The sequence below is a fragment of the Nyctereutes procyonoides genome, unplaced genomic scaffold, assembly GCF_905146905.1.
Source record: "Nyctereutes procyonoides isolate TBG_1078 unplaced genomic scaffold, NYPRO_anot_genome, whole genome shotgun sequence".
In the NCBI taxonomy this organism is placed as follows: domain Eukaryota; kingdom Metazoa; phylum Chordata; class Mammalia; order Carnivora; family Canidae; genus Nyctereutes; species Nyctereutes procyonoides.
Genome location: NW_026575126.1, coordinates 35,203,305 through 35,226,996, shown reverse-complemented (window position 1 = coordinate 35,226,996; position 23,692 = coordinate 35,203,305). Strand labels below are relative to the sequence as shown.

General features: G+C 61.1%; 1 protein-coding gene across 5 annotated transcripts in view; it reads right to left on the bottom strand.

The window, feature by feature from the left end:
* Positions 1-23,692, bottom strand: part of CELSR2 (cadherin EGF LAG seven-pass G-type receptor 2) — a 26,080-nt gene extending 2,388 nt beyond the window's left edge. For 4 of the 5 annotated variants that reach the window (XM_055340202.1, XM_055340203.1, XM_055340204.1 and 1 more), the window contains exons 1-32: positions 20,287-23,692; positions 14,842-15,489; positions 11,998-12,220; positions 11,460-11,575; positions 11,188-11,276; positions 10,624-10,781; positions 10,045-10,208; positions 9,768-9,893; positions 9,233-9,399; positions 8,644-8,931; positions 8,386-8,560; positions 7,827-7,968; positions 7,533-7,653; positions 6,914-7,097; positions 6,648-6,749; positions 5,829-5,923; positions 5,386-5,595; positions 4,748-4,931; positions 4,512-4,640; positions 4,245-4,425; positions 3,910-4,077; positions 3,683-3,809; positions 3,361-3,561; positions 2,888-3,062; positions 2,482-2,594; positions 2,286-2,365; positions 2,070-2,196; positions 1,849-1,971; positions 1,061-1,188; positions 657-745; positions 357-551; positions 59-229 (exon numbers count right to left, since the gene is read on the bottom strand). In XM_055340202.1, the coding sequence (XP_055196177.1) occupies positions 59-229; positions 357-551; positions 657-745; positions 1,061-1,188; positions 1,849-1,971; positions 2,070-2,196; positions 2,286-2,365; positions 2,482-2,594; positions 2,888-3,062; positions 3,361-3,561; positions 3,683-3,809; positions 3,910-4,077; positions 4,245-4,425; positions 4,512-4,640; positions 4,748-4,931; positions 5,386-5,595; positions 5,829-5,923; positions 6,648-6,749; positions 6,914-7,097; positions 7,533-7,653; positions 7,827-7,968; positions 8,386-8,560; positions 8,644-8,931; positions 9,233-9,399; positions 9,768-9,893; positions 10,045-10,208; positions 10,624-10,781; positions 11,188-11,276; positions 11,460-11,575; positions 11,998-12,220; positions 14,842-15,489; positions 20,287-23,614 (8,527 nt within the window). In that variant the 5' untranslated portion in view covers positions 23,615-23,692. The remainder of the gene's footprint in view (positions 1-58; positions 230-356; positions 552-656; positions 746-1,060; positions 1,189-1,848; positions 1,972-2,069; positions 2,197-2,285; positions 2,366-2,481; positions 2,595-2,887; positions 3,063-3,360; positions 3,562-3,682; positions 3,810-3,909; positions 4,078-4,244; positions 4,426-4,511; positions 4,641-4,747; positions 4,932-5,385; positions 5,596-5,828; positions 5,924-6,647; positions 6,750-6,913; positions 7,098-7,532; positions 7,654-7,826; positions 7,969-8,385; positions 8,561-8,643; positions 8,932-9,232; positions 9,400-9,767; positions 9,894-10,044; positions 10,209-10,623; positions 10,782-11,187; positions 11,277-11,459; positions 11,576-11,997; positions 12,221-14,841; positions 15,490-20,286) is intronic. The other variant, XM_055340207.1, reaches the window with a different exon arrangement.

Sequence of the window (23,692 nt, the reverse complement as noted above, 5' to 3'; positions counted from 1 at the left end):
AGGACAAATGTGAGGTTGCTGGCCGGGGGAGCGTGGCAGCCGGTCATGCCCCACTCACCTTTGTGAGGTTGGGCAGAGGGGCCTGGGAGGGGGCCAAGGGACCCCTCCCGAGGCAGGGCATCTCCATTCTCCCACGGGCGCTCCTCGGAGGCCCCATTGCCACTACTCTCCTTTGCTGTGGTCCCAAAGTCTCCCGGCCAGGGGGCCTTCCCCGGCCCTGAGCCCCCATCTGGTGGAGAAAGGAAGTCCATAAGGCCCAGAGAAGGCAGACAACTAGGAAAGTCACCACCCAGGGAATCCCTGGCTCTCTCCCCTCCCACTGCCCCTCAAAGGCCACGGCCCTGGCGCTGGCCCACCCTTGGGGGTACTGTGCAATGGCAGCCTCTCAGCGCCAGGCCCCAGCAGGCTGTCCCAGCCCGGCTCTCCAGGGAAGACGGCCTCCTCCTCCTCCTCCTCCTCCTCCTCCTCGCTGTCTGATGAGTGAGTAGAGGCATAGGAGCCACTCTGGTCATCTTCCAGGGACAGGTCGCTGTCAGAGTCTGTGTCAGGATCTGGGAGATGAGGGAGAGATCAGAGCTGACCCACCCACCTCTGCACACCCTCCACAAAAGCCAGGCAGCTGCCCCCCACTGGCCAGCAGGAGCTTCCTTTCTCACCATGCTGCTGGTCTTGACCTTCCAGGAATAGGCTGCCTGGGTCCCCCAGGCCAGGGGGCCCTTGGCCAGGGTTCAGTGTAGACTCTTCCCTGAGAAGACAAGACCATGCTGGAGGGGTCACCCATCCCCTTGCCCAGTGTCCCATTCTCTTCTCTCTCCCTGATTTCCCAGTTCCCACCTGGTGCTCCTTGCAGGGAGCCCGACATGGGACTCCATCCCAGGTCCGCAGGATCAGGCCCTGGGCCGAAGGTGGCGCTAAACCGCTGAGCCACCCGGCCTGCCCCCTCCTGCTTCTAACGGAAGCTGCCACCCTGTGAGCTAGTCAACTCCCAGCCTGGCCAGCCTGGCTTCCAACATGTGTGGGCTCTTCTCCCTCTGCTGGTGCTCCCAACACCAGGGCTCACCTCAGCAAGAAGGGGATGTAGCTGGGCTGACTCTTGCCCGAGCGGCTCGCGCTGTGCAGAGAGCCGGCTGAGTCTCCGTAGGGCTGGTACAGCCGCCCGTCTGCATAGGGGCTGGGGCAGTTGTAGGACTAGGCAGGGGACAGAGAACTCAGTAAGCAGGGAAGTGGGACGGGGGAAGGGTGGCGAGTGGAGGGGCCAAGGGAGCTTGCCCTGAGGTCTACCTCCCACACACCCAGGTCTGGAAGAGAGAAGCCCGTCTCTGCTGCCCCTTCCGTATAGGGCCGAGTAGTGGCTGTTGCTCAGCCATAGCCGTGCCAGCCCTATGCGCCCCAAGTATCCCAGACTCGGCTATATGAAGGCTTCCTGGTAAAAAATGGTATAAGGAATTATCTCCCAAGAATGTGCTGGCAGACAGAAAGTTTACCAAGATTCGCCAAGTATTCTCAGATGCTGGGTATCCATGGCTGGATCCCATCTTGTCCACTTCCTCGCCTTATTCCTCCTAGTTCCATCCACTCCCATTTCTCCTGAGTCAAAATCCTCCTCCCCACCCCACCCGCCAGCCCTCTCTTCCCACCAGCCCTCTCTTCCGCTAGCCCTCTCTTCCCACCAGCCCTCTCTTCCGGGGCCTCACACACATACCATTTCACCACCCCTTCCTCCTTCCAGGAAAGAATGTAAGGAGGAAGAAGAGGCGGGGCAAAGGCACAGACAAGGAGCTCCATGGGGCTCCTGCCTCTTCCTCCCCACCTCAGACCCCTCCACCTCACAGTCCCCAGCTCCCTCACCGAGGTCAGGGTGGACTTGGTGGTGAGTGCAGGATCAGGGCTGGGCTTGCGGCTACAGGCAAACTTGAGTGCTTTCCGGACCTCTTTGCTAAGCACCACGTAGGAGAGGAAGATGAAGGGGCCCTGGTGGACAAAAGGCAGCAGCAGCTAAGTGTGTGTGTGGCCCCGCCACAGCTGAGCCGCACCCCCTCCACCCATCTCCATGGGGCTGAGCCAGCTACCTGGACGCAATTGCAGGCAGCAAAGAGGTAGTGGAAAAGGAGGGTGTCGCTGTTGACAGAGAGCAGCGCCAGCAGCCACGTGGCGCTCAGCAGCAGGAGGACAGCAAAAGACGGCCTCAGGCCCGAGCTGGAGACAGACAGGCTGTGAGCCCAGTGGCCTCCTACACCCAGGCCTGCCCCCAGCCCGCTGCCCAGGCACCCGCCCCCTGTACTCACACAGGGCCTTTCTTCTCAAAGCCCTGCCGCTGGGCAGCACAGGAGGCACGGGCCGCCAGGATGTACAGAAAGACACTCATCTAGCAGGGGAGGGGGTGGGGGGAATCGTCAGGGGACAGGCAGCTTGTACCCCACCCCACGGGGCCCAGGTCCTGAGGACACATGCAGCCTGCTCACCCCACTTTCTAGCACCTACCGAGACAGCGAAGGCCACGGGGCCAGCAAAGCTCCAGATGAGCGTATCATAGATGGAGAGCCAGCAGAAGTCAGGGTTCCCATAGCCCTCAGGGTCCAGGCCCACAGCCAGACCTGGGGGTATGGTGACAACAGCAAGGGAAGGGGTGGTGGGGCCTTGGGAATTGGTCAGGTATCACGTGGGCTCACGGGGCCGGGGTGCCGAGGATGGAGGATTCCACCCACCATGTGTCCACACCGACCTCTCCAGGATGGGTGGGGGGAGCCCCAGCCCCTGGTGGGGAGCCTTGGGGGGCTGAGAGAACTCAGACCGGGGCATGGGGATGTGGGTGGGGAGAACAGGGCACGAAGGGAGACCCAGAGCCTAGAGATGTAGAACCTCAGGCCGAGGAAGGGGTGGGACATACCTGTGATGAAGGCGGGCACGCCCCAGCCCAGCATGTAGTAGAAGCGCATGGGGCCAGCATTGACATCACGCACTTCAGTGAGGGCCCGATAGAGGTGCAGGGCCTCCAGTAGGCCCCAGGAGAAGGTGCAGAGGTACAGGAAGTGCAGCAGGATGGCAATGACTGTGCAAGCAAACTGGGGGGCCCGGCCATGCCAGGTCAGTGACCAGGGTGCACCCAGAGCACAGATTCTATCTTGTTAGGCAGCGGGGAAGGTCGGGGTGTCAGGTGGTGCTTCGGGAGGTGTGGGCCAGAGGAAGGTACTTCTAGGGTGCCAGGGAAGTGAGGGGGAGCTGGAGAAGGGGAAACAATGGGCTGGGTGCCAGGCTGGGTTCTAGCAGAACCGGAGCAGGGACCAGGGGCAGGGAGCTGGGGAGGACTCCTGAGAGGATGGGAGGTTGTGGACAGCGTCTGGGTGAGCGGAGACAACTTACAGGGAGGTCAGCCTGGTTGATTCCTAGGAGGAAGACCAGCTGAGCCAGGCCCAGAGCAGCAGTCAGGTTCCGTCGGATGCCATGCTGGTTGGAGCGTAGGGCACGCAGGATGGTGAGGAAGAGGAAGGAGAGCAGCAGAGCGGCCAAGGTGACCCCTAGGGCCACGTATGTCAGTGTCTTCAGCGGCAGAATCTCTCCATTCTGCAGAGCGGGTGGCAGGAAGCCCGGAGAATTGGGGGGGTGGGGCCTTAGCATCCAGCCCCGCACCCTGGGCTCCCACCCCTAGCTCCACAGCTGCCCCCTGCCCCGTGGTGGGTCCAACCTCCCGCCGGGACACATCCATGAGCACGGCAAAGCTCGTCATGTGGTTGCACTGGCAGCTGACATGGCTCTCGTTGCGGAAGACGACCTCGCAGCCTCGGGCTGACCAGCCACCCGTGCCACTGACCCTGTGTGAGGAAGGCGGGGTCAGGAGATAAGGAGGGTAAGGCACCGGGGGAGGCCTGGCTCTCCGCCCAAAGCCTTGGAGGTAGGGCAGTGCAGGCTCACAGGATGGAGTGGTTCCAGAAGACACAGATGGGCTTGGTGCGCTCCTCCGTCTCCAGCAGCCGGAACTGCACGGTGACCGGTTTGTCCAAGGCTCGGGGCAGAAGCTCCTCATCGTCATGGACACTGATACTCACCACAGGCGTGTTGATGACCGGGCGTTTGGGGACTCTGATGAGGAACAGGCAGGTATACAGTCATTATGGCAGTCTCGTGGCTGAAGGGACGAATCTCTGCATCACTCGGGGGTACCTCCAACCCCTGGCCTCTCTCTAGGCTTCAGCACTCAGGCACCCAACCCACACGCCCACCCACCCCGCATCTCCCTAGCTGCTCACCTCAGGCTGCGCTTGTCCGGGTCATAATTGTGGGGCAGCAGCCCGGCCAGAGTGCGGTAGATGATGACGCTGGCCACGGCCTCACCTTGGCTCAGCTCTGGGTGCCGCCGCTGACGCCGCGCCAGCTCCTCTGGCTCCTGGGGCTCTCCAGGGCCCGCAGGCCTGACCATGGTGGGTGTTTCTGGGATCGGGACACTGTCCACTCAGCTGGGCCCTGCACAGATGCCCCAGCCTGACCCCTGACCCACCCTTTAGCTTCCCACTGACCTCTGAAGACAGAATCAGGCAGGATGACCGTTGTCTCAAGGTCTGGGGGCCGCTCCCCCCGCAGCGCCTCATAGCGGGGCAGCTTGGCCCCAGCAAAGTTCCCTTTGTCCAAGCGAACTACAGAGATGACTAGGGAGAGGGTCACAGGTCAGACCCTGGGTCAAGCAGGTAGGCCCACAGCATGGCCACCTTTGCCAGGGATTCTTTCTACAAACCCTTCCCTGACCCAGTCTCACCAATGTTGGGTGTGACAATGGTGAAGGGGTTCAGGTAGGTGTGCCGCATGTTCTGAGCCAGGGCGCTGGCATAGGCCTCGTAGTGCTGGAGCAGCCAGGCGGTGCCACCCTCCGTCTGCTGGATCAGCTCCCAGTGCCGCTTGTTGGCCGCATCCAGGAGGGCACTGCCCACCCGCAGCAGATTCTAGGGGGAGCACAGTCACGGTGTTGTAGCCCCACACCTTCTCATCCCCACCACCAGGCCTCACCTCTGCTGAGACCAGCCCCGGCTACCCACCCTAACCACAAACCTTCCCTCCTCATTCCCCAACTAAGAGCTTCTGGGTCCTGGGCCTGGACCCCCACATATGTACTAGATGCTGATTCTCCCCACCCTGGCACAGCGGGCAGGGCCTCTGCTCCAAGGAACTGGGTCACACCAGGCCCCCCTACAAACATTCAGTTCTATTAGCACCTTACTAGGAAAAGGGCTGGAAAGAGATGCTCTAAGTTCCATGGCTCAAGGGAGCTCCTGGAGGCCTCATGCCAGCTAGGAAGTCCCTTCCCAAAGGTAGGGAAGGCCCCCAAGTGCCCTGGGAACAGGCTCACTCACCATGACCCCCATTTAAGGTGCCAGCCCTGCCCCATCCAAGCCCCACCTCGGTGAAGTGCACGTCCTGTGTGGCGGACAGTCCAAAGCCCCGCTGGGCACTCTCGTGGGCCAGCAGCCGTGTGGCCAGCTGGTAGGCCACCTTGACATCACTGCCGAAGTAGCCGGCCGTGTGCTGGGTGGCGTTGCGCAGAAGCAGGGCCAGTCGCTGGGAGCGCCCAGAGTCCAGACCCGACTCGTTCCGCTGCAGCCGCTCAGCCTAGGATGGAGCCAGACAGGACAGGGAGCAAGGGAGATCAGCACAGGAGGGCGGCAGTGAGGTCCCCAGAGGGCAGACCTGGAACTCAGGAATAAAGGGGCCTCAGGAAAGGGGAGAAATGACCACTCCATGTGGAGGCCCCAGGAGGCAGGGCCTGGAATTCCAGAAGCCCCTTTCTCAAAGCTGGCAACAGGGAGGGGAGAGAGGAGCTAGAGATGAGGAGGTTCACTTACAAAGCCCTTCAGCTCTGAGAAGGTGACTGATGTGCAGTTGAAAAGGTTTGGGGGGAGCCACCCCCTGTGCTCATCACAGTGGCGCACGGCAGTCCCTGGGGGAAGGAAGCCCAGAGGACAGGCCTTAGGAGAGACACAGGAGGCTTCAGGGACCTCTCTGAGTTCCTGGGGGCCGGCACCTCATAGGCCAGAGATAGAAGACAAGCACACAGGGGCCCTGCCTTCCTGTAGTCCAGGTGAGAAGAGGAAGACAGGGGCAGAGAACACTAGAGCCAAAGCCTCTGCATGATGGGCCTGAACAAGGACTATAGGAGTATGGGGCATATGTTCTCCTCAAGCCCCCAGACTTGGTTACCCCTCTGCAGCTGCCCCTTGGTGCTCTTTGCCCCTCCCTGCTCATGAACTCTGTTCATCATCAATCCAAGGACCAGCACCAGCCCCCATCCCAGCGCTGTGTCCCCTGGAAGAGCACCCAACACCCCCAACTCCCCTAACTGCCTTTCCAGTGGCATCACTCCCCTTCCAGATGGTGAGTGGAGGATGGGAACCCTGTGTGATTCATCTTCGAATCTCTAGGACCCAGCCCTATGGCAGGCACACTGTGGGTCTTTCAGCATTTTTTGCTAAAAATTCAAGATATAGGTGCCCTTCATTCTGGTAACCTTGGGAGCAGAGAAACAGTGCGCCAAGGAAGAATGGGACATGGGGTCTCTAGGACCTGGACACCAGAGAGAGGTCCCAGGATTTGCAGTCAGGGGCTTCCCACCCTCGTCCCAGCGATGAGAGGCTGAGTCCACAATATCGCATTCCAGCACCTACCAAAGGAACCTTTGGGGCAGGGGGCAGCAGCAGGCAGCCCGAAGCGGGTACGGGGCCACCAGATCCCAGCCTCGATGGCCCGTGGGCAGCTGTCGTAATTCACTGCAGGGAAGCACACTGGGTCACCCAGGAGCAACTGTCCCCCGGGGAAGTGTGCTCAGGCTCCCAGCCCTCCCTCAGCAGCCTCAGGCTTGCAGCCAGCCCCCCTGCGCCTGACCTCCCTGGCACACAGCGGGACAGCCACCGACCCACCACGGGAACCCCACCTTCACAGCCATTGGTGGTGACCTCAGCAAAAGGATTGTCACAACGGTCACACTGGCGCCCAATGACGCCTGGCTTGCATGGACACTGGCCGTCCTCAGGGTCACAGACGCGGGATAAAGAGCCCGTGGGGTAGCAGTCACAGAGGAGGCAGGTGGGGCTGCCAGGGGGCCGGTAGTGGTTCTCCTGAGAGGGAGGACAGAGGACGTGGGTCATTGGCTCAGGCTCTCTCTCCAGGATGCTCATGGGTTCTTTTGGTGGTGGCCCCTTTAGGGAGAGGCTCGCTGACTTCAGGTCTCCCCAGGAGTGGTATTCAAAATATTTAACTGGTAACGATTTGAGGTCACCAAATCGGTGCTCTGAGGGACATCCCAGAGACAGGCAGTGATCGATGAGCAGGCTACAAAAAAACAGTATAGCTGGCCTAGAGCTCACCGGTAACGTATTGGTCCTGGGTGCCCTCAAACCACAGACACACAAGAGCCCATGGCCACCTGTTCCCCACCACCCACCATCAGAACAAGGGCACATGGCTCGGAGCTCTCTGCAGGAAGGCTCTCTCCACGGCCTCCCTGCAAGGGCCCAGGCACCCACTGCAAAGGCCCAGGTCAGAGCTATCACCTTGCAGTGGCACTCGCCACTTGTCTTGTTGCAGTCTGGGTCGAAGCCTTTGCTGACGTCACAGTTGCACGGGCCGCACGTGGGGTGTCCCCACCAGCCTCGGGGGCATGGCTGGTCAATCCTGTGGAGAGGGCCCAGGAAGACATGAGTTCCTTCTGCCACCCCCGTCTGCTATAGCCACATGTGGCCCTTCTGGCTGGTGGTAGCTCAGCCTGGTTCTCGGTGCTCTGAGGGACACCCCAGAGACAGGCAGTGGCTACTGGGGCCTGCTGCAGCATGCCCTGGTCCACTTACCTGGTCTCACAATATGGCCCAAGGTAATTTTGGGGACACTCGCAGGTGTAGCCATGGGGGGCACTGGGCTTTCGGATACACACGGATTGATGTTCACATGGGTTCAGGTCACACACATTAGTACAGTTGTCACCATAGTAACCTGAGACCGTAAAGACAAGAGAGGCTCAATACCCACCCTGCCCTGGCACTCTAATTTTTTAAAAAAATTTTATTTATTTATTCATGACATACAGAGAGACAGAGAGAGAGAGAGAGAGAGGCACAGACACATGCAGGGAGCCTGATGTGGACTTGATCCCGGGTCTCCAGGACCACACCCGGGACCGAAAGCGGCGCTAAGCCACTGAGCCACCCAGGCTGTGCCCCCTGGCACTCTCCTTAAACTTGCCTTCAATCCACCTCCTTCCACTCAGAGAATCATACCAGCTGGCTATGGCTTTGCAGTGCAGGAGATGAGGCCCAGAGGTCGCATGACTGGCCTCAGGTCACACAGCAGAGCCGAAATGAGTCCCTGGGCCCCCGCCAACCTGCCCATTTCCCTGGATCCCTGGCACACCTGGATCACAGCTGCAAGAATAGCTGTCCCAGTCATCACTGCAGTAGCTGTTGGCAGGACACGGATTCGAGTCACACGGGTCTGGCAGACTACAGCCGGGCTCCACATTGACACTTTCCCCGCGGCTAAGATCCAGACTGCTGACCCCCTCCGACGTCTCGCTTACCCTCACACCCTGGCGGGGACAGAAGCGATGTTGGCCCTCTGTGGCGCTGGCCTCCAGATGGTGAGGAGGGGACGGCAGAGGAGGATGCTCACCTGCAAACAGCCGCGGAAGCCGCGGGCCACACCACTGGCTGGCCCAGGCACTCCCCCGACCGTGATGTTGCTCAGATGCAGCCCGTGCAGCCGAGGGCCTAGGTTGCCCTCTGCCCGCTGCTGCCCGTAGTCGAAGGACAGGATGGCGTGGCCGGGGCCCCCACTGGCTCCCAGCGCCAGCTGTGCATGGTGCCAGTCGCCATCATTGGCTCGGCCTGGCTCCAGCTGCAGAGATGAGGCCTGGAGCCCTGTGCCCTCCACACTCAGTACCACATGGCCTTCCCTCAGCTTTACCAGAAGAAAAGAAAAGAGGTCAGCCGACTGCCTTAATTGGCTCCTGTAGCCCACCATCCTCCTTCCCGGACCACCACACCATCCTACTGGCCAGCCGAGGCTGGAGAGGGAAAGCTATTATTTCTCTCAGGGCCGAGAGGTGGCAGCAGTGATCCAACAAACAGCTCTAGCTGCCTCTTCCTCGGGCAAAGGATAGACCCTGCCCGGCCATCTCTGGCCAGCCTCCTGGCCAGCCTCCGGGAAGCACTTCAGCCAGGGTCAGGGCCCGCCCGCCCCCCACCACTCCTGGCATCACCTGCAGGGTGATGGTGCTGCGCCCTCTGGTGACAGCCTGCAGCAGGACACCGTTGGCCTGGCGCGTGCGGAACATGAGGCTGAGGTGCCAGGGCTGGGATATGGGCAGCGAGAGGCCGTGCCAGGCCACCAGGCTGCTGCCCAGGAAGCGCTGTGGGTTGGCCATTTCTGGGGAGGCAGATAAAGGTAGACTGTGACGGGCGGAGCAGCCAAGTGCCCCTGGGGTATGATGCTCAGAGGCGGTGGTTCCCGGGGAGGCAGGGAAGGCAGGGCAGGCCTCCTAGTGCCCACTCCCCTTGCAGGCCCCGCCCTCCAGAGCATTTACCTGTCCTGGGCCCGCCCCACACTGTGCCCAGGCCTGCCACTGACTGGGCCCTTTGTCTCCAGTGCTCCCCTCTCAGGGCTCTGCCTAGACATGCTTTTCCACCCACAGCCCAGCGTGGTTGGGCCCTGCCCAGTGCCTGCCCCGACCCTGCCAGCGTTCCCAGCATTGTCGACAGCTCCCAGGCCTTGGCTTCTCTGGCTGCCTCCCCTACCCTGGGCACAGCTCTTGCCCCCGAAGCCCAGAGGACACTCGCAGCTGAACGCATCCCACTGGTTCACGCAGGTACCCCCGTTGTTGCAAGTATTGCTGTCACACACGTTCTTCTTGGCAGGGCAGCCTAGAAAGGAGAGCAGGGGGCTCGGTCGGGGCTCCAAATAGTAAACCTGTAGCGGAGGGGCCTCTGAACCCCCCAGCACGTCCCCACACCAGGCACAGCCCTCCCTTCTGCCCTGGGCTCCTGGCCTCGCCCCTGGCCCAGGCTCCCGTACCAGGCACGGTGCCATTGTTGGCGACGAAGTCAGCCATGTCCACATGCCGGCTGTCCACTTGCAGATTCCTCATGCAGCCCACAAAGTGCCGCGTCCGGACAGGGAAGCTCTCGGGCAGGTCAGGTACCCCGCCCAGCAGCAGGGGCCCCGTCAGATCCAGAGACCTGGCGAAGCAAAAGTGGTGGCCACATGAGCAAAAGTGGTGGCAGATGGGGGAGCTCCTGGTTCTTCTTTCTCCCCTTTCCCTGCCACCAGGCCAGAGTGGGGAAGGGCCGAGGCAGGAGCCCACGGGACCCTGAAGAACAGCACAGGGGAAGGGAGGCACCCCGACCTGGAGCCGCTCTCATCTGGTCCCCACCCTTCCCGGGACCACTCCATAAGACCCTGCTCAAGGCCCTAAATCTTGCCGCTTCCACCCCCAACCCTGATCCCTGCAGAAGGCTGAGGGAAGCACAATGAGGGAAGGCCCCCATCCGGACTGGTTTCCATTTCAGGGTCCCCTAAGGCCCACCCTCTCAACCCTCCCCCACTGCCACACCCCATACTATACCCCATGCCTCAGCCCTCTTCCCAGCTCACTTTTTGCTGCCACCCTGGGTGCCCTGGGCAGCGCAGGAGTAGTTGCCCAGGACAGCTCCGAAACGCAGGGCCACCCCCGTGTCACAGCCATCCACGGTCACCACAGCTACTTTCTGCTCAGATGGGCCCTGCGGGAGCCCCGTCTGACCTAAAAGTGGCTGTGGACAGGGAAGGGCAGAGAAGGGAAACGGTGAACAAGGAGCCCAGCAGGTCCATGGGCCAGGCAAGAAAATGCCAGCACATGCTGACACTCCTTGGTCCACACATATACACATGCGTGTACACATACTCACTTGCACATACAGTGTGCTCACATGACACACATGCTCAGCTGCCTTCCTCAGCATCCACCAGACTTTGTGCTTGTTTATCAGGATGGGGAGCATCTAACGCTCTGAGGTGGTGGAAGCGGAACACCCCAGCAAAGTGGCAAGTCCCCACCCCCATCCCTCCCTTTCTGCCAGAAGTGCCATGAGCAGCAACCCCTGGACGAAGTGCCCCCTACGTCTGAACACTGAGACAAGGACAGAACCTTCCAACTCCTTGACCCCCTCCTACACCCACCTTATTATAGTACTTCAGCTGTACTGTGTGCCACTGGCCGTCACTGACCCCTCCGGGCACGAATGGGGACACGGTGGTGGTCGATTCCCCTGGAGAAAGCACCCAGGTGAGCTGAGACACTGGATGAGGGCTGGGAATGGGGAGGGCATGCTTGTGGTTGGGACTGGACCCAGGTTTGGCTCAGAGAGGGGGAAGTGTGTGTCTTGGGGTCAGGGGCCAAGACACATAGGGCCTTCCTGAGATGGGCAAGGACATGGGGCAACCGGGGTCACCTGCAGAGAAGGTGAGCTGGACCTGCTCCTGGATCACCTCGAGGGCCACAAAGTCATGCTTCTCATTGAAGCGCCCGTTGTACAACAGCAGCCCATCACGCTCCTTGGTGGCAAACCTGAGCAGGGGTTGGGGATGGGGGTAGGGAATGGGCCACCTACCTAACCCCAACCCCCAGCCACCTAACTAGCCCCTGATCCTACCCAGGACCCTCCAGAGGGCTTACACCTTGGCTAAGGTGATGGACTGTGGAGCTAAAGTGTGGAAGATGAGCCCAAACCAGAACTAAAACCAGAGCCCCTGGCCCCTCGGGCTCCCCACCCTCAAGGGTAGGCAGGAGGAGTGATAAGGGAAGCCTGGTGGCTGAGGAAGGTCTGCTAGCCAAGTGCACAGGTAACTCTCAGTGCAGACCTGGCTCTGCCAACAACCTGCTCCAAGCACTTTTGCTGCCCTTTCTCTCACCTTGTCTGTAGAACGGGAGACACCCCAGGGGCCCACCACACTCCCCATATACCCCACCCCCAGTGCCCAGCCACTCACGAGAGGGCCAGAGTGAAGTGGAAGCGCTGGCGCAGGCCACGAAAGGTGATGAAGGAGTGGGCAGGGAAGCTGCGTGTGGTCACCTGGCAGTAGGGCTTCTCGAAGTCTCCAGATGGGCAGTCGCACTTGAAGCCACCCACCAACAGGTTGACGCAGGTGCCACCATTCTTGCAGACACCTGGGGTGCAACGGCCTGAGCGGGCACTCACCTCGCAGTGTTCACCTGGGCAAGGAGAAAGGCAGAGTGAGCACCAAGTGCCTGAGGAGGTGGAGGGGAACAGGGATGCCTCCCCACCCAGCCATACCTCCTGGAACACTCCCAAATTCTCCCACACTGCCTTTCATGTCCTCACCTTCTCTGAGATCTAGGCAACCAGGGTGCCGTGCTTAGCCCACTGTGCCATCCTCACCACCATCCCATTATACTGCTCCCCTGCAAGTCCCTGAAGCTCCCAGGCCCTTCTGTACTCCTGTTTGGGGCTCAAGCCACAAGCCTGCCAGGGCCCCTGGTCTAAGGCCCAGGTCCTAGTTATCCTTTGGTGTCAAGGCTACTAAGAAAGCATGGGGGTGTTGTGTTCCCACAGGGGTGAATGTGCATGGAGGAAGGCACTGTAGGACAACACGAGGGCTGGTGCCAAATCCCCTCCCTCCCCACTCCCTCCTAACTGGTGCTTTTGTCCCTGTTAGGAGCCAAGATCAGTTTCCCTCTCCAGGGATGAGACCCGGCTCCCACTTGGATTGTCAGAATTATGGGTGGACACAGGTGTGTGTGTGTGGGGGGAAGCTGGGGACTCCTGGGAATGGGGCAGAGAACTCCTACTCTCAGCCCTGGGATCCAGACGGAGGCCCTCTGTGCACTTGGGGGATGCTGACAGAGTGGAGATGTGAGACTTGGGAGTAGACCAGGCTTTCAGTGGAGGAGCTGAAAATTCCAACAACATCAGATGGGAAAATCCACTCCTCTCTCTCCCTCCCCATTCCCAGATTCTAGAGATAGGTTCTCAGCTCCTGTGCCTAGTGACTGGCTCTTGTTTCCATGGAAACTGTTGTTCGCCTACCCTAAGCCCCCCTCCCCATCCTCTTGGACAAAGACTCCCTTCCCATCCCCCAAGCCCTCCTCTCCCTCCCACTCCCACCCACAGCAGCAGCTGAGAGGAGTCAAGTCTGGCAAGTTCTGGGCAGGCAGATGCAGCAGGGACGGCAGTGGGGGTCGGCTGCCACTGCTGGCAGGGCCAGTGGGCATGGCTGTGGAGGAGAGAGGAAGGCCTAAACTATCTGGCAAGGCAGGGCCCACGGAGGAGAGGGGAAGGGGGCGTCCTGAGGAGAAACAGGATCCTGCAGAGCACAAAGCGGAGGCAGTGAGCCTCCCAGGGAGGCTGGGGAGGGGATGCTGTGTCAAGACTCAGGTCACAGGCCAATGGGGAGGCCTGACCCTTTCTCCAGCACCTGGGCAGGGGTGGAGCTCTGGTGCTCGGGGTCACACAGGTACAATGACCTTCTGAAACAACCCTACCCCGCACCCGAACCCTCCAGTGTCTACTATGCCTTTCCTTCAATGCCTGGGAAGAACAGCACTGCCTGTAGCCCGGAAAGGTAATTCCCTCAGTGTTGGGGGGCGGGGGAGGCCAGGTCCCAGGCCTAGCTTTGGAGCTAGTCAAGCTGTGAGGGGACACTCGGAACAAGTCACCTGATCCCAGTGGTTTCTTACATCACAGCCAACAGCTTCCAAAGCTAGCTCTTTACATGTATTAAGTTCATTATATTAATTCTTACAACCACGCTATGATGTAAGTTGACGTGTTATCTCTGTTTGAAAATACTGAGACACAGAGAGGTTCAGGTGCCCAGGGTCGCACAGCCAGAACCTCCCGAGCCGGCCCTGACCTCGCTCACTGCGGCCCTGACCTTGCTCACTGCCCTGGCGGCCGCTGCTCGGGAAGGGGCTCGCGCAGCTCCTCCCCACAGGTGCAGGCCTGTGGGGTTATGCTGGCCCCCGGAAGGGAACAGGCGCCCCCCTGCAGCTCCCAGGCTCACGCGTGGGGGCTCTCCTGTGGGGCTCACCCATGGGGGCTCACCCGTGGGGCTCTCCCGTGGGACTCACCCGGGGGGCTCACCTGGAGGGCTCTCCCATGGGGCCCTCCCGTGGGGCTCTCCAGTGGATGCTTTCCCGTGGAGGCTCACCGTGGGGCTCTCCCGGGGGCTCACCCGTGGAGGCTCACCCGGGGGGGCTCACCTGTGGAGGCTCACCTGGGAGGCTCACCTGTGGAGGCTCACCCGTGGGGCTCACCCGGGGGGCTCTCCTGTGGGGCTCTCCCGTGGGGCTCACCTGGGGGGCTCTCCCGTGGGGCTCACCCAGGGGGTTCTCCCGTGGGGCTCACCAGGGGGGCTCTCCCGTGGGGCTCTCCCGTGGGGCTCACCCAGGGGGTTCTCCCGTGGGGCTCACCAGGGGGGCTCTCCCGTGGGGCTCACCCGGGGGGCTCACCTGGGGGGCTCTCCCGTGGGGCTCACCAGGGGGGCTCTCCTGGGGGGCTCTCCCGTGGGGCTCATCGGGGGGCTCTCCCGTGGGGCTCACCAGGGGGGCTCTCCCGTGGGGCTCACCCGGGGGGCTCTCCTGTGGGGCTCACCCGGGGGGCTCTCCCGTGGGGCTCACCAGGGGGGCTCACCTGGGGGACTCTCCTGGGGGGCTCTCCTGTGGGGCTCACCCGGGGGGCTCTCCCGTGGGGCTCACCCGGGGGGGCCTCTCCCGTGGGGCTCACCAGGGGGGCTCTCCCGTGGGGCCTCTCCCGTGGGGCTCACCAGGGGGCTCTCCTGTGGGGCTCACCCGGGGGCTCTCCGGGGGCTCACCCGTGTAGCCGTCGCGGCAGAGGCAGGTGTAGCCACCCTCGCGGCTGCGGCAGCGCCCGTGGGGGCCGCAGGGCCGCGAGTAGCACAGGTCCACCTCGGTCTCGCAGTAGTCGCCCGTGAAGCCGGGCGGGCAGCGGCAGCGCAGGCCGCCGACCGGGTGGATGGGCCGGAAGAGCACGGAGGACGAGGCGATGAAGGGCGCCGAGGAGTCGAAGCGCAGCACCGACACGCAGCGCATGTAGTTCTCGCAGGGCTCGCGCAGGCAGATGTTGTCGTCGAAGGGCAGCACGCGCTGCGCCGAGATGGCGGCCAGCAGGCTGCGGTTGAGGTACAGGCGCTCCTGCAGGTCCTCGGAGGGCAGGAAGGGCGGCCCGCCCCCCGGCCCCGGCGGCCGGCCCACCGACAGGCTCACGTTGAGGATGTGGCCGCCCGGGGCGTCCGTGTCCCGCTGCACGTTGAAGACCACCACGTGGTCCGGCGGTGTGGCCAGCGTGGCGGCCACCGCCTGGATGAAGAGACCCAGCAGGGGGGACAGGAAGCGCTCAGGCGACATGTCCTCCAGGCGCAGGGTGATGCTGTGCGTGAGCATCTCGTCCGTGATGATGGTGACACGCAGGGCACACTGGGCGGTCACGCTGTGCACGCCGTCTGCGGGGGAAGCGACACAGGTCAGGCTGTGATGAGCAGGGCTGGAGGGTCAGGGCTGCCGGGCCACAGACCTGGCCCGCAGGAGCACCCGACAGGCCCAGCACCCCTGCTCCGCCCAGATGCCACAATGGACTCCCTTCACGAACTGGCAAAAAGTGCCCAAGAAACTACATGGACGTCACTTGTAGGCAAGTCACACCTTGAGGGACTAGCCCCCAGACACTTAGGGCGATTTGATTTTCAGAAGCTCTCTTGGCATGCTGTCCCCAACACCCCCCCCAACCCCCGCCCGGCACCCGCGATCACAACGTCTGAAGAATGGCACATGTTTGAATGTTCGTGCACCTTTCCCTGCCCAAGCTGAGGGTCTTGCTCTCTTAAACCGGAATCTCAGCTGCCCTGCACTAGAACCTGATTTTTCCTATTTCTTACCTTTCTACAGGGCCCAGAGCACCATGAGAAAGCTACAAAAATGATCATCCTGCCCCCTCAGCCTCTGTATCTCAAGGCTCCCATACCCCTGACCCTGGCTGTGCTCCCTCCTCCCCGACCAAGGCAGAGTGGGGGTGGTGAACTGGGTCAGTGGGCCACCCAGTCCCCCTCCCACTGAGCCCCATAGCTGCTTGGGCGCAGGCCTGCTATCCCCATAGCAACGCCCCACACAAAGCATTCTTCCCTCCCAACTCCAGGCTGCTGAAGATAGCCTGGTGGGGGCCTCACCCCAGGAAATCCAGCTGAGCCACCCTACCAGAGGCTGCACCACCCATTGCCCTGATGCTGTGAGAGATCTTGGGGGCAGAGATGGAAGGGCCTGGGCAGCTGGCCAATCCGAAACCCCAGAAGAGCCCCACGAGTCTGATCTCTCCTCTAGCCTTGGGCCTCTAGCTATCCATCGCCCACTTGGCTTACCACATATACCCGAGTGCCTGCCACACCTGCAGGCCACACACTCACTTATTAACAGCTAGGTGCTAACACACTCTAGTGTCTCACTCCACCCACACTCTAAGCCCAGAAATACCATACACACCTGAATGCACATACACATGGCAATGGGTTTTATTTAACTCAGAAATGAAGGCTGGAGGCCAGTGGAGAGGGGTAAATGGCTCAGCAGGGCTCTAAAGGGTATTTGTATTTTTACTCACTACAATGTTCTACACAAAGTAGGTGTTCAGTAAATATTAAGATGTCTCCATAGTGAAGAAACGTCTTTATTTTTTTAAAGGTTTTATTTATTTATTTATTTATTTATTTATTTATTTATTTGAGACAGAGCGAGCATGAGTGGGGGAGGGCAGAAGGAGAAGCGGGCTCCCTGCTAAGCAGGGGGCTCAGCAGGGGACTCGGGGGCTGGATCCCAGGACCCGGTGATCATGACCTGAGCCGGTGATCATGACCTGAGCCGAAGGCAGACACTTGACCTATTGAGCCACCCAGGTGCCCCAAGAAATGGTCTTTAAAACACAGCAGGAGGGGCCCTGAGTTGATATGGAAAAGGACTCCCTAGCAGGAATGGGTCAGGAGTTGTGTTTCTGGGGTGGGGTGGGAGTAGGAGGAGGAACCTGGGAATAGAATCTGTCTCCAGAATAGCCAGGCCTACTTGAGGTGGCTCACTACACCAGGCGGCTCAGATGAGCCTGAAGGCTGAAGGCAGAGACGCATCTCAGCCCTGTCCTTGGTCCACCTCCCCTCCAGCCTCATCACATGAGACCGCTGAAGCCCTCCTGCTCTCACCAGCACGCTTGCTTGTCATTACCCACTCCCTCTCCTCCTACTCTTGTCTATAGCCACTGAACATGCTGTGCCTTCCCACCTGGCCTACCCAAACACCAGCTCGCTGCCCTCCTACTTCTCTCACCTGCCCTAAGCTCACCTACTCCAGGAAGCCTGCCCAGATTTATGACCTCAGGCTCTACTTTCTTCCCTCTTTCAGGTGGAGCTGGCACAGGGCTCTTGTGTACTTGGTGCCTCTGCCCAGTTATTCCTCGATGGGACAGTCCCTCTAGGCAGAAAGTGGCCCGAGAGTCCACACAGTGCCTCTAACTTATTAGGGAGGGAAGGGGGCAAAGCCTGTGAGCAAGAGAAACCTCACCACCACTCAGCCCTGCAAACAAGCACTCCTCCCTGTGCCCCCCACCCCAGCAGCCCCAGGCCCCGCCCCTGCCCCTCACCCAATGTGTCTCTGTTGCTTCCCATCTGGTCTACCATCTGTGGCCACCTGCCCCTTCCTCTGTTGTCTCCCTCCCCAGCAATCAACCTACTGCACAAGCCTTCCTCTTTGTTCCTCTCCCCTGCCTTCACCTGGCTCACCTCTCCAGTGCCAGGGCAGGGTGGGAACAGGGGTCCCAGGTCCTGGACTGTGGCAGGATCAGACTCCAAGCCTCTCTTCCCCAGCAGGTGCACTGGTGGGAGCTGTAGCCCCAGAGAGGATCCCCTGCTCTGGGAGCTGACCAGACCACGCACAGGAGCTCCTGTGTGTCCCAGCAGAGGAGGAAAGAGGCAGGGAGAATTGGGGCTTCAGAACAGCCCCCCAGCTCAAGCTGGGGCAGCTTCAGCCACAGGGAAAATGAGAGGGGGAAGTCAGAGAGGCAGGAACGTGGAGACTAAACAGGGGAAAACAAAGATCCAGGGAAAGACCCAGCAATGGAGAAAGTGGGGAAGGAGAGAGCCCCGCAGGAGATGGGGAGAGCGCCCTAGAGTGGGGCAGCACCGGAGGGAGGGCCAGTGGGCAGGGGCAGGAAGAAAGAGAGACAAAAGAACAAGAAAAGGAAAACAAAGGGGCAGTGGGAGTCAATTCCTCCCCTCACCCCAGCCTCCCTGAACTTTGGGGTTGCCGTGGTGACTGTGTCCAAGGGTCAGGGCCGAGGGGACAGGATGGAGGGGACAGGATGGGGTCGGGCTAGAGGGCCAGCCTGAGGCCTTCCCTTCTGTTCTAGGGGAGCTGTGGTCAGGGGCTCCGCAGGTAGGAGCCTGAAGGCTGCGTGGGGCCTCCTCAGTACCCTGCCACACTCACCTAGGACAGGCTGTGGGGAGGACACGAGGGAGAGCCCCTTCTTTCCCATCCCTCCCCGCTGCTTGCTTCTCCCAGCACAGAGAAGGATACAGGATACAGGAACTCCAGCCCTTCCCTTCCTCCTGGAGAAAAACTGAAGCTTCAACAGGCACAAGGCCTTGCCGATGATCTTTAAAAGCTCACGTCAGGGCACCTGGGTGGCTCAGTTGTTGAGTATCTGCCTTCAGCTCAGGTCATGATCCTGGGGTCCTGGGATCGAGCCCTGCATCAGGCTCCTCGAAGGGAGCCTGCTTCTCCCTTTACCTGTGTCTCTGCCTCTCTCTGTGTGTCCCTCATGAATAAATAAATAAAATCTTAAAAGAATAATAAATAAATAAAAATAATGGCTCACATGTCCTGGCTCCCATGGCCACCCGAGGAGGGGAGGCATCTGTCCAGGAAGGACCCAGAGCAAGGAGGGGGCTAAAGCCACACCCTGCATCTCACATGCCTCTCATTCCCCCTCTCGTTCCAGTCCAGGCCCAGACTCCCTGGGGTGGCAGTAGAGGGGTGCCCGGCTCTTCTTCTCCTCCTCCATGATGTGTCTGGAGTGGGGTACCGTGGCCCACCCATCCACAGGGTGCCCCTAACAAGGGGCCCTCAAGGGAGCACCAGTTCTTCCCCAGCTTAGGGAAGGGCCTCAGCAACCCGGGGCTGGCCCCCTCCTATGCCACTGCCGATCACTCCCCACCATTGACAGAGAAGACAGAAAGCGGCCCCCCTCAACTCTCCTCCCCCAGCCCTCTGTCCAGGGAGTCTGCAGGCTGAGCGCTTGGCCAAGCAGCAGGAATGTCCAGCCTGGGTCCCGGCCAGGCTCCCACGCCCCAGGACTCAGTTCTCTCCCCACCAGAGCAGGGGGCTGTACCCTCAAAGGCCACCGGTCCCCTGGCTCATCCTGGTCCCACACTCCATTCCTTGAGCCTGGGCTGGTCACAGGAAGGCCTAACATCCTAAGAAGAGCCCATGGGGTGGCAAGGGGGCCCAGGAGGCCTCAGCCTGCCCCTGGCTTCCCTGCAGCCCCTCCCCCAAGCTGGACCCCAAACCATGGCCTCTGACAGTGGGGTCTGTTTGGACAGAGACAATGAGCTCTGGCTTCACTTCCTGCGGGAGCTCTGAAGGGATAGCCAGGCCAGGCTCTTTCTGCCTGGAGGGAAAAGAATGCTCTAGACAAAGTCCCCCTCAGCCGGTCTGGGACTCAGCCGGGAGCCAGAAGGGGCCAGAAGAGGCCCAACTGCAGGGTCCTGACCCCTCGGCGGCAACCCTGTGCCCCGTGGCCCTCTGCTCTGTCAGAAGGCTGTTATGAGATCACAGGAATATCGTGCCGGGCGTGAAGGGGTGCTGAGGGGCCCGGCTCGCCTCTCCCCCCACACACACCACAGTCTTCTCTACCCCTCCCCCAGCTCTCCTGGTCCCCAGTCTTCCCCGCGCCTTTTTTCACAATCCTGGCAGCCATGGCCGGGGCAGCCTCACAACACTTCCCCTGCCACGTCACAGGGTGGTAGGCAGGGGGCAGCCAACCGAAGCAGCCCAGCCCAGCCTGGGGCGGCAGGCGGGGCCTACTCCAGCTGCCAGGATTCCGAGGGCTCCTTCCCAAGCTGCTTCTCGCCCCTCAACCTCTGCGCCCCTCAACCTCTGCGCCAGACACTGGGCAGAGAGGTGGGTCAGTGCTTCCTCCTTAAACCTGTGCCCAGGCCCTCCCCCAAGGGCCACCCCCACCTGACACCACCTGGGCCCTTCCTTACCTGACACTAGCACGCTCATGATGGCCTCCAGAGGACGGTTGTTGTCCAGCGCCCGGCTCAGCCTCAGTTCGCCCGTCGAGGCATTGAGCAGGACCAGGCTGAGCTCATTCCCCCTCTCGAAGCTGTAGGTCAGGCTGTCTGAGACATCAGGGTCATGGGCAGGCACGCGGCCAATGGCACCCCCAGGGAAACTGCTTGAGCGGTTGGTGACATAGTTGTTGAAAAGGATCTCAAAGTTGCCCAGCACTGGTGGGTTGTCGTTGCGGTCAAGCAGGCGGACGTGGACGGTAGCCCGACTCACCAGGGGAGCTGACGTGGCCTGGATGACCAGGACGTATTCGGGCCGGTCCTCGTAGTCCAAGTCCACCAGGGCGGTCAACTCCCCAGAGAAGATGTCCAGTTGGAAGACCTCAGGAATGTTACCCTCCACAATCTGGTACATGATCTGGGCATTGGTGCCTTCGTCGGGGTCAGTGGCTGTGACACGGGCCACGGCCAGCCCAATGGGGCTGTTCTCTTCCACGAACACATCAAACTCGTCCTGCTCAAAGACAGGTGGATTGTCGTTGACGTCCAACACAGTGACCGTGACTTCCATGGGCGTGCGGGCTGGAGGCATCCCCTTGTCCACCGCATATGCCCGCAAAATGTATTGGGCCACGTTCTCGCGATCTAGCCTCCGAAGCGTTCTCACGATGCCCGACGTGGACTCCACGATAAAGTCACCATCTCCATCATCGCCCCCCTGGAAGGTGTAGAAGACTCTGCCGTTGAGGCCGGAGTCACGGTCAGTGGCTGAGATCTGCAGGACACTGGTGAAGGGAGGCACATCCTCATAGACGCTGCCCTGGTAGGAGTCACGCAGGAACTGAGGGGCATTGTCGTTCACATCGTTCACCAGGATCTCTAGGTAGGTTGTGTCAGACTTCTGGGGAATGCCATTGTCCCGGGCAGTGATGGCCAGGGTATAGGACACTTGGTCCTCATAGTCTAGCTCAGCCTGGGTGGTGACAGCCCCTGTGTCTGCATCAATGCGGAACTGGGGGATGCTGTCCTCCATAAAGTAGGTGATGCGGGCATTCTCACCCGTGTCCTCGTCCGTGGCACTGATCAGCACCACCGTGGTGCCTGCTGGCCGGTCCTCGTTAACGTTCACCGTATAGTGGGAGCTCTGAAAGACCGGACGATGGGTGTTGGCATCAGTGACGTTCACTACCACCTGTGCTGTGTCCTGCCGAGTGCCGTCGGAGGCAGTGACAGCTAGCACATATTGCCGCTCGAGTTTGTAGTCCAACGGCAGGGCCAGCGACACGAGCCCACCACCACTCTGGCTGGTGATAGAAAAGCGGTTGCGAGTGTTGCCGCTGGTGATCTGGTAAGTGATGACACTGTGAGCATCGCGGTCCACAGCCGACACTGTCACCACGCTGGTGCCCACAGCCGCATCCTCGTTGAGTCTCACCGTGTACTCCGGTTGGGTAAAGGTGGGGTTGTTGTCGTTGACATCCAGGATGGTCACACTGACGCTGGCTGAAGCAGTGAGCATTGGGGTGCCATGGTCTCGGGCTTCTACCCCAAAGCTATAGAAATCAACCTCTTCCCGGTCCAGCTCAGCTGCCACAGAGATCCAGCCTGTGCCATTGTTGATGGCAAAGGGGAAGTCATGCCCAACCCCAGCAAGGCGGTATTCCAGGCGGGCATTGTCACCAGCATCAGCATCGATGGCCTGGACATGGAGAACCAGGTAGCCTAAGGGGACACTCTCTAGCACAGTAGCCTGGAAGGGGGTGCTGACAAAGATGGGGGCATTGTCGTTGATATCCAGGACTTGCACTGTCACCAAGCCAGAGACGTTGGAGAGTGGGGGGCGGCCACCATCCTGTGCCCGAACTCGGAGGGTATACTCTTTGGTTGTCTCATAGTCAAGAGGGCTCACCACGTCCAGAGCCCCGGTCTGGGCATCCAGGTAAAACTGTCCCCGAGCATTGCCACTCATGATGCTATAATGCACCAGGGCATTACTGCCCTTGTCTCTATCCGAGGCTGTGACCCGGAGTACCGGGGCCCCCGGGGTCACATCCTCACGCACCTGGACCACGTAGCGCTTCTCACTGAACTGAGGGGCGTTGTCATTGTCATCCTCCACAGACAGGAACACAGCAGCTGTGGCACTCCGTGGACCTGGGTCCCGACCCTGATCACTTGCCTCCACTGTCAACTGGTAGGATTCTACTTCTTCCCTATCCACAGGGCCACGGGTTCGGATGACCCCAGAACGAGGGTCAATCTCAAAGATTTCAGAGGGGCTGCCGCCAGGCCCCTCCAATAGACGGTACAGAATATTGGCATTGGGGGGGGCATCGCCATCTGTGGCTCTGACCGTGAGCACCTCATAGCCAACCTCCAGGTTCTCCCTGAGGCTCTCCTTGTACTCCTGCTGCTCGAAAACAGGGTCGTGATCATTGGTGTCAGTCACCAAGATGGTGAGTGTGGCCAAGGCACTGCGTCGGGGCATGCCATGATCCTGTGCCGTGACCCTGAAGACATGGGTGCTCTTGGTCTCACGATCCAGCTCCTCGGCTGTGGTCACGGCGCCCGTGATTGAGTCCAGAGAGAAGAACTGTTTGGAGCGGCTATCAAAGAGGGCATCCATGGTGTACTCAAGGCGGCCGGCCTCGCCCTCGTCTGGGTCAATGGCCCGCAGGGATGCCACGGGGGTACCTGCCGGCTGGTTCTCAGGCACTGTGGCCTGGTAGCTGGGGGGCTGGAACTGGGGGGCTGTATTCACGTTCCTTTTCCGACGCCCGCCCATGGGCTCTTCTGCTGACCTTTCCCCTGCCCTGAGCACTGGGGTCTGCACCAGCTTGCAGGACTGGCATCTCAGCCGTGGGGCCTTTAAGCACGGGTGTTCCTGGGGTAGGGTGAGCTTGCCCTGTGGGGAAAGGTGGCCTCCAATGCCCAGGAGGCGACAGCTCCACGGGCAGCCTTCGGGGGCTGGCGGCAGAGGGATGAGGGCTCCGGATTCTGGGCACCAGACCCTCAGCCCGTCGTGGTGGGGCACCAGGTGGCCAGTCAGCTCTGTCCCTGCATCCCTGCAGCGGCTGGTGTACAGCCAGAGATTGGAGGCCGAGGCTGGGCAGAGCCAACCCACGGGGGCGCAGGCCCCTGAGGAGCCCCGGCCGCGGGGCCCCAGGGAACGACAGGGCCCCACTTGGTCTCCCAGCAGTGGCGGCGGCCGCAGCAGCAGCAGCAGCAGCAGCAGCGGCAGCGGCAGCGGCGGCGGCGGCGGCGGCGTTGGAAGGGGGGCGCGGGCCGCCCGGCTCTGCATCTCTCCCTGCTCCCGGCCGGCCGGCCGGGTCAACGGCGGCGGCGGCTCCCCCTCCGGCTCCAGCCGGCCCCGCCGCGC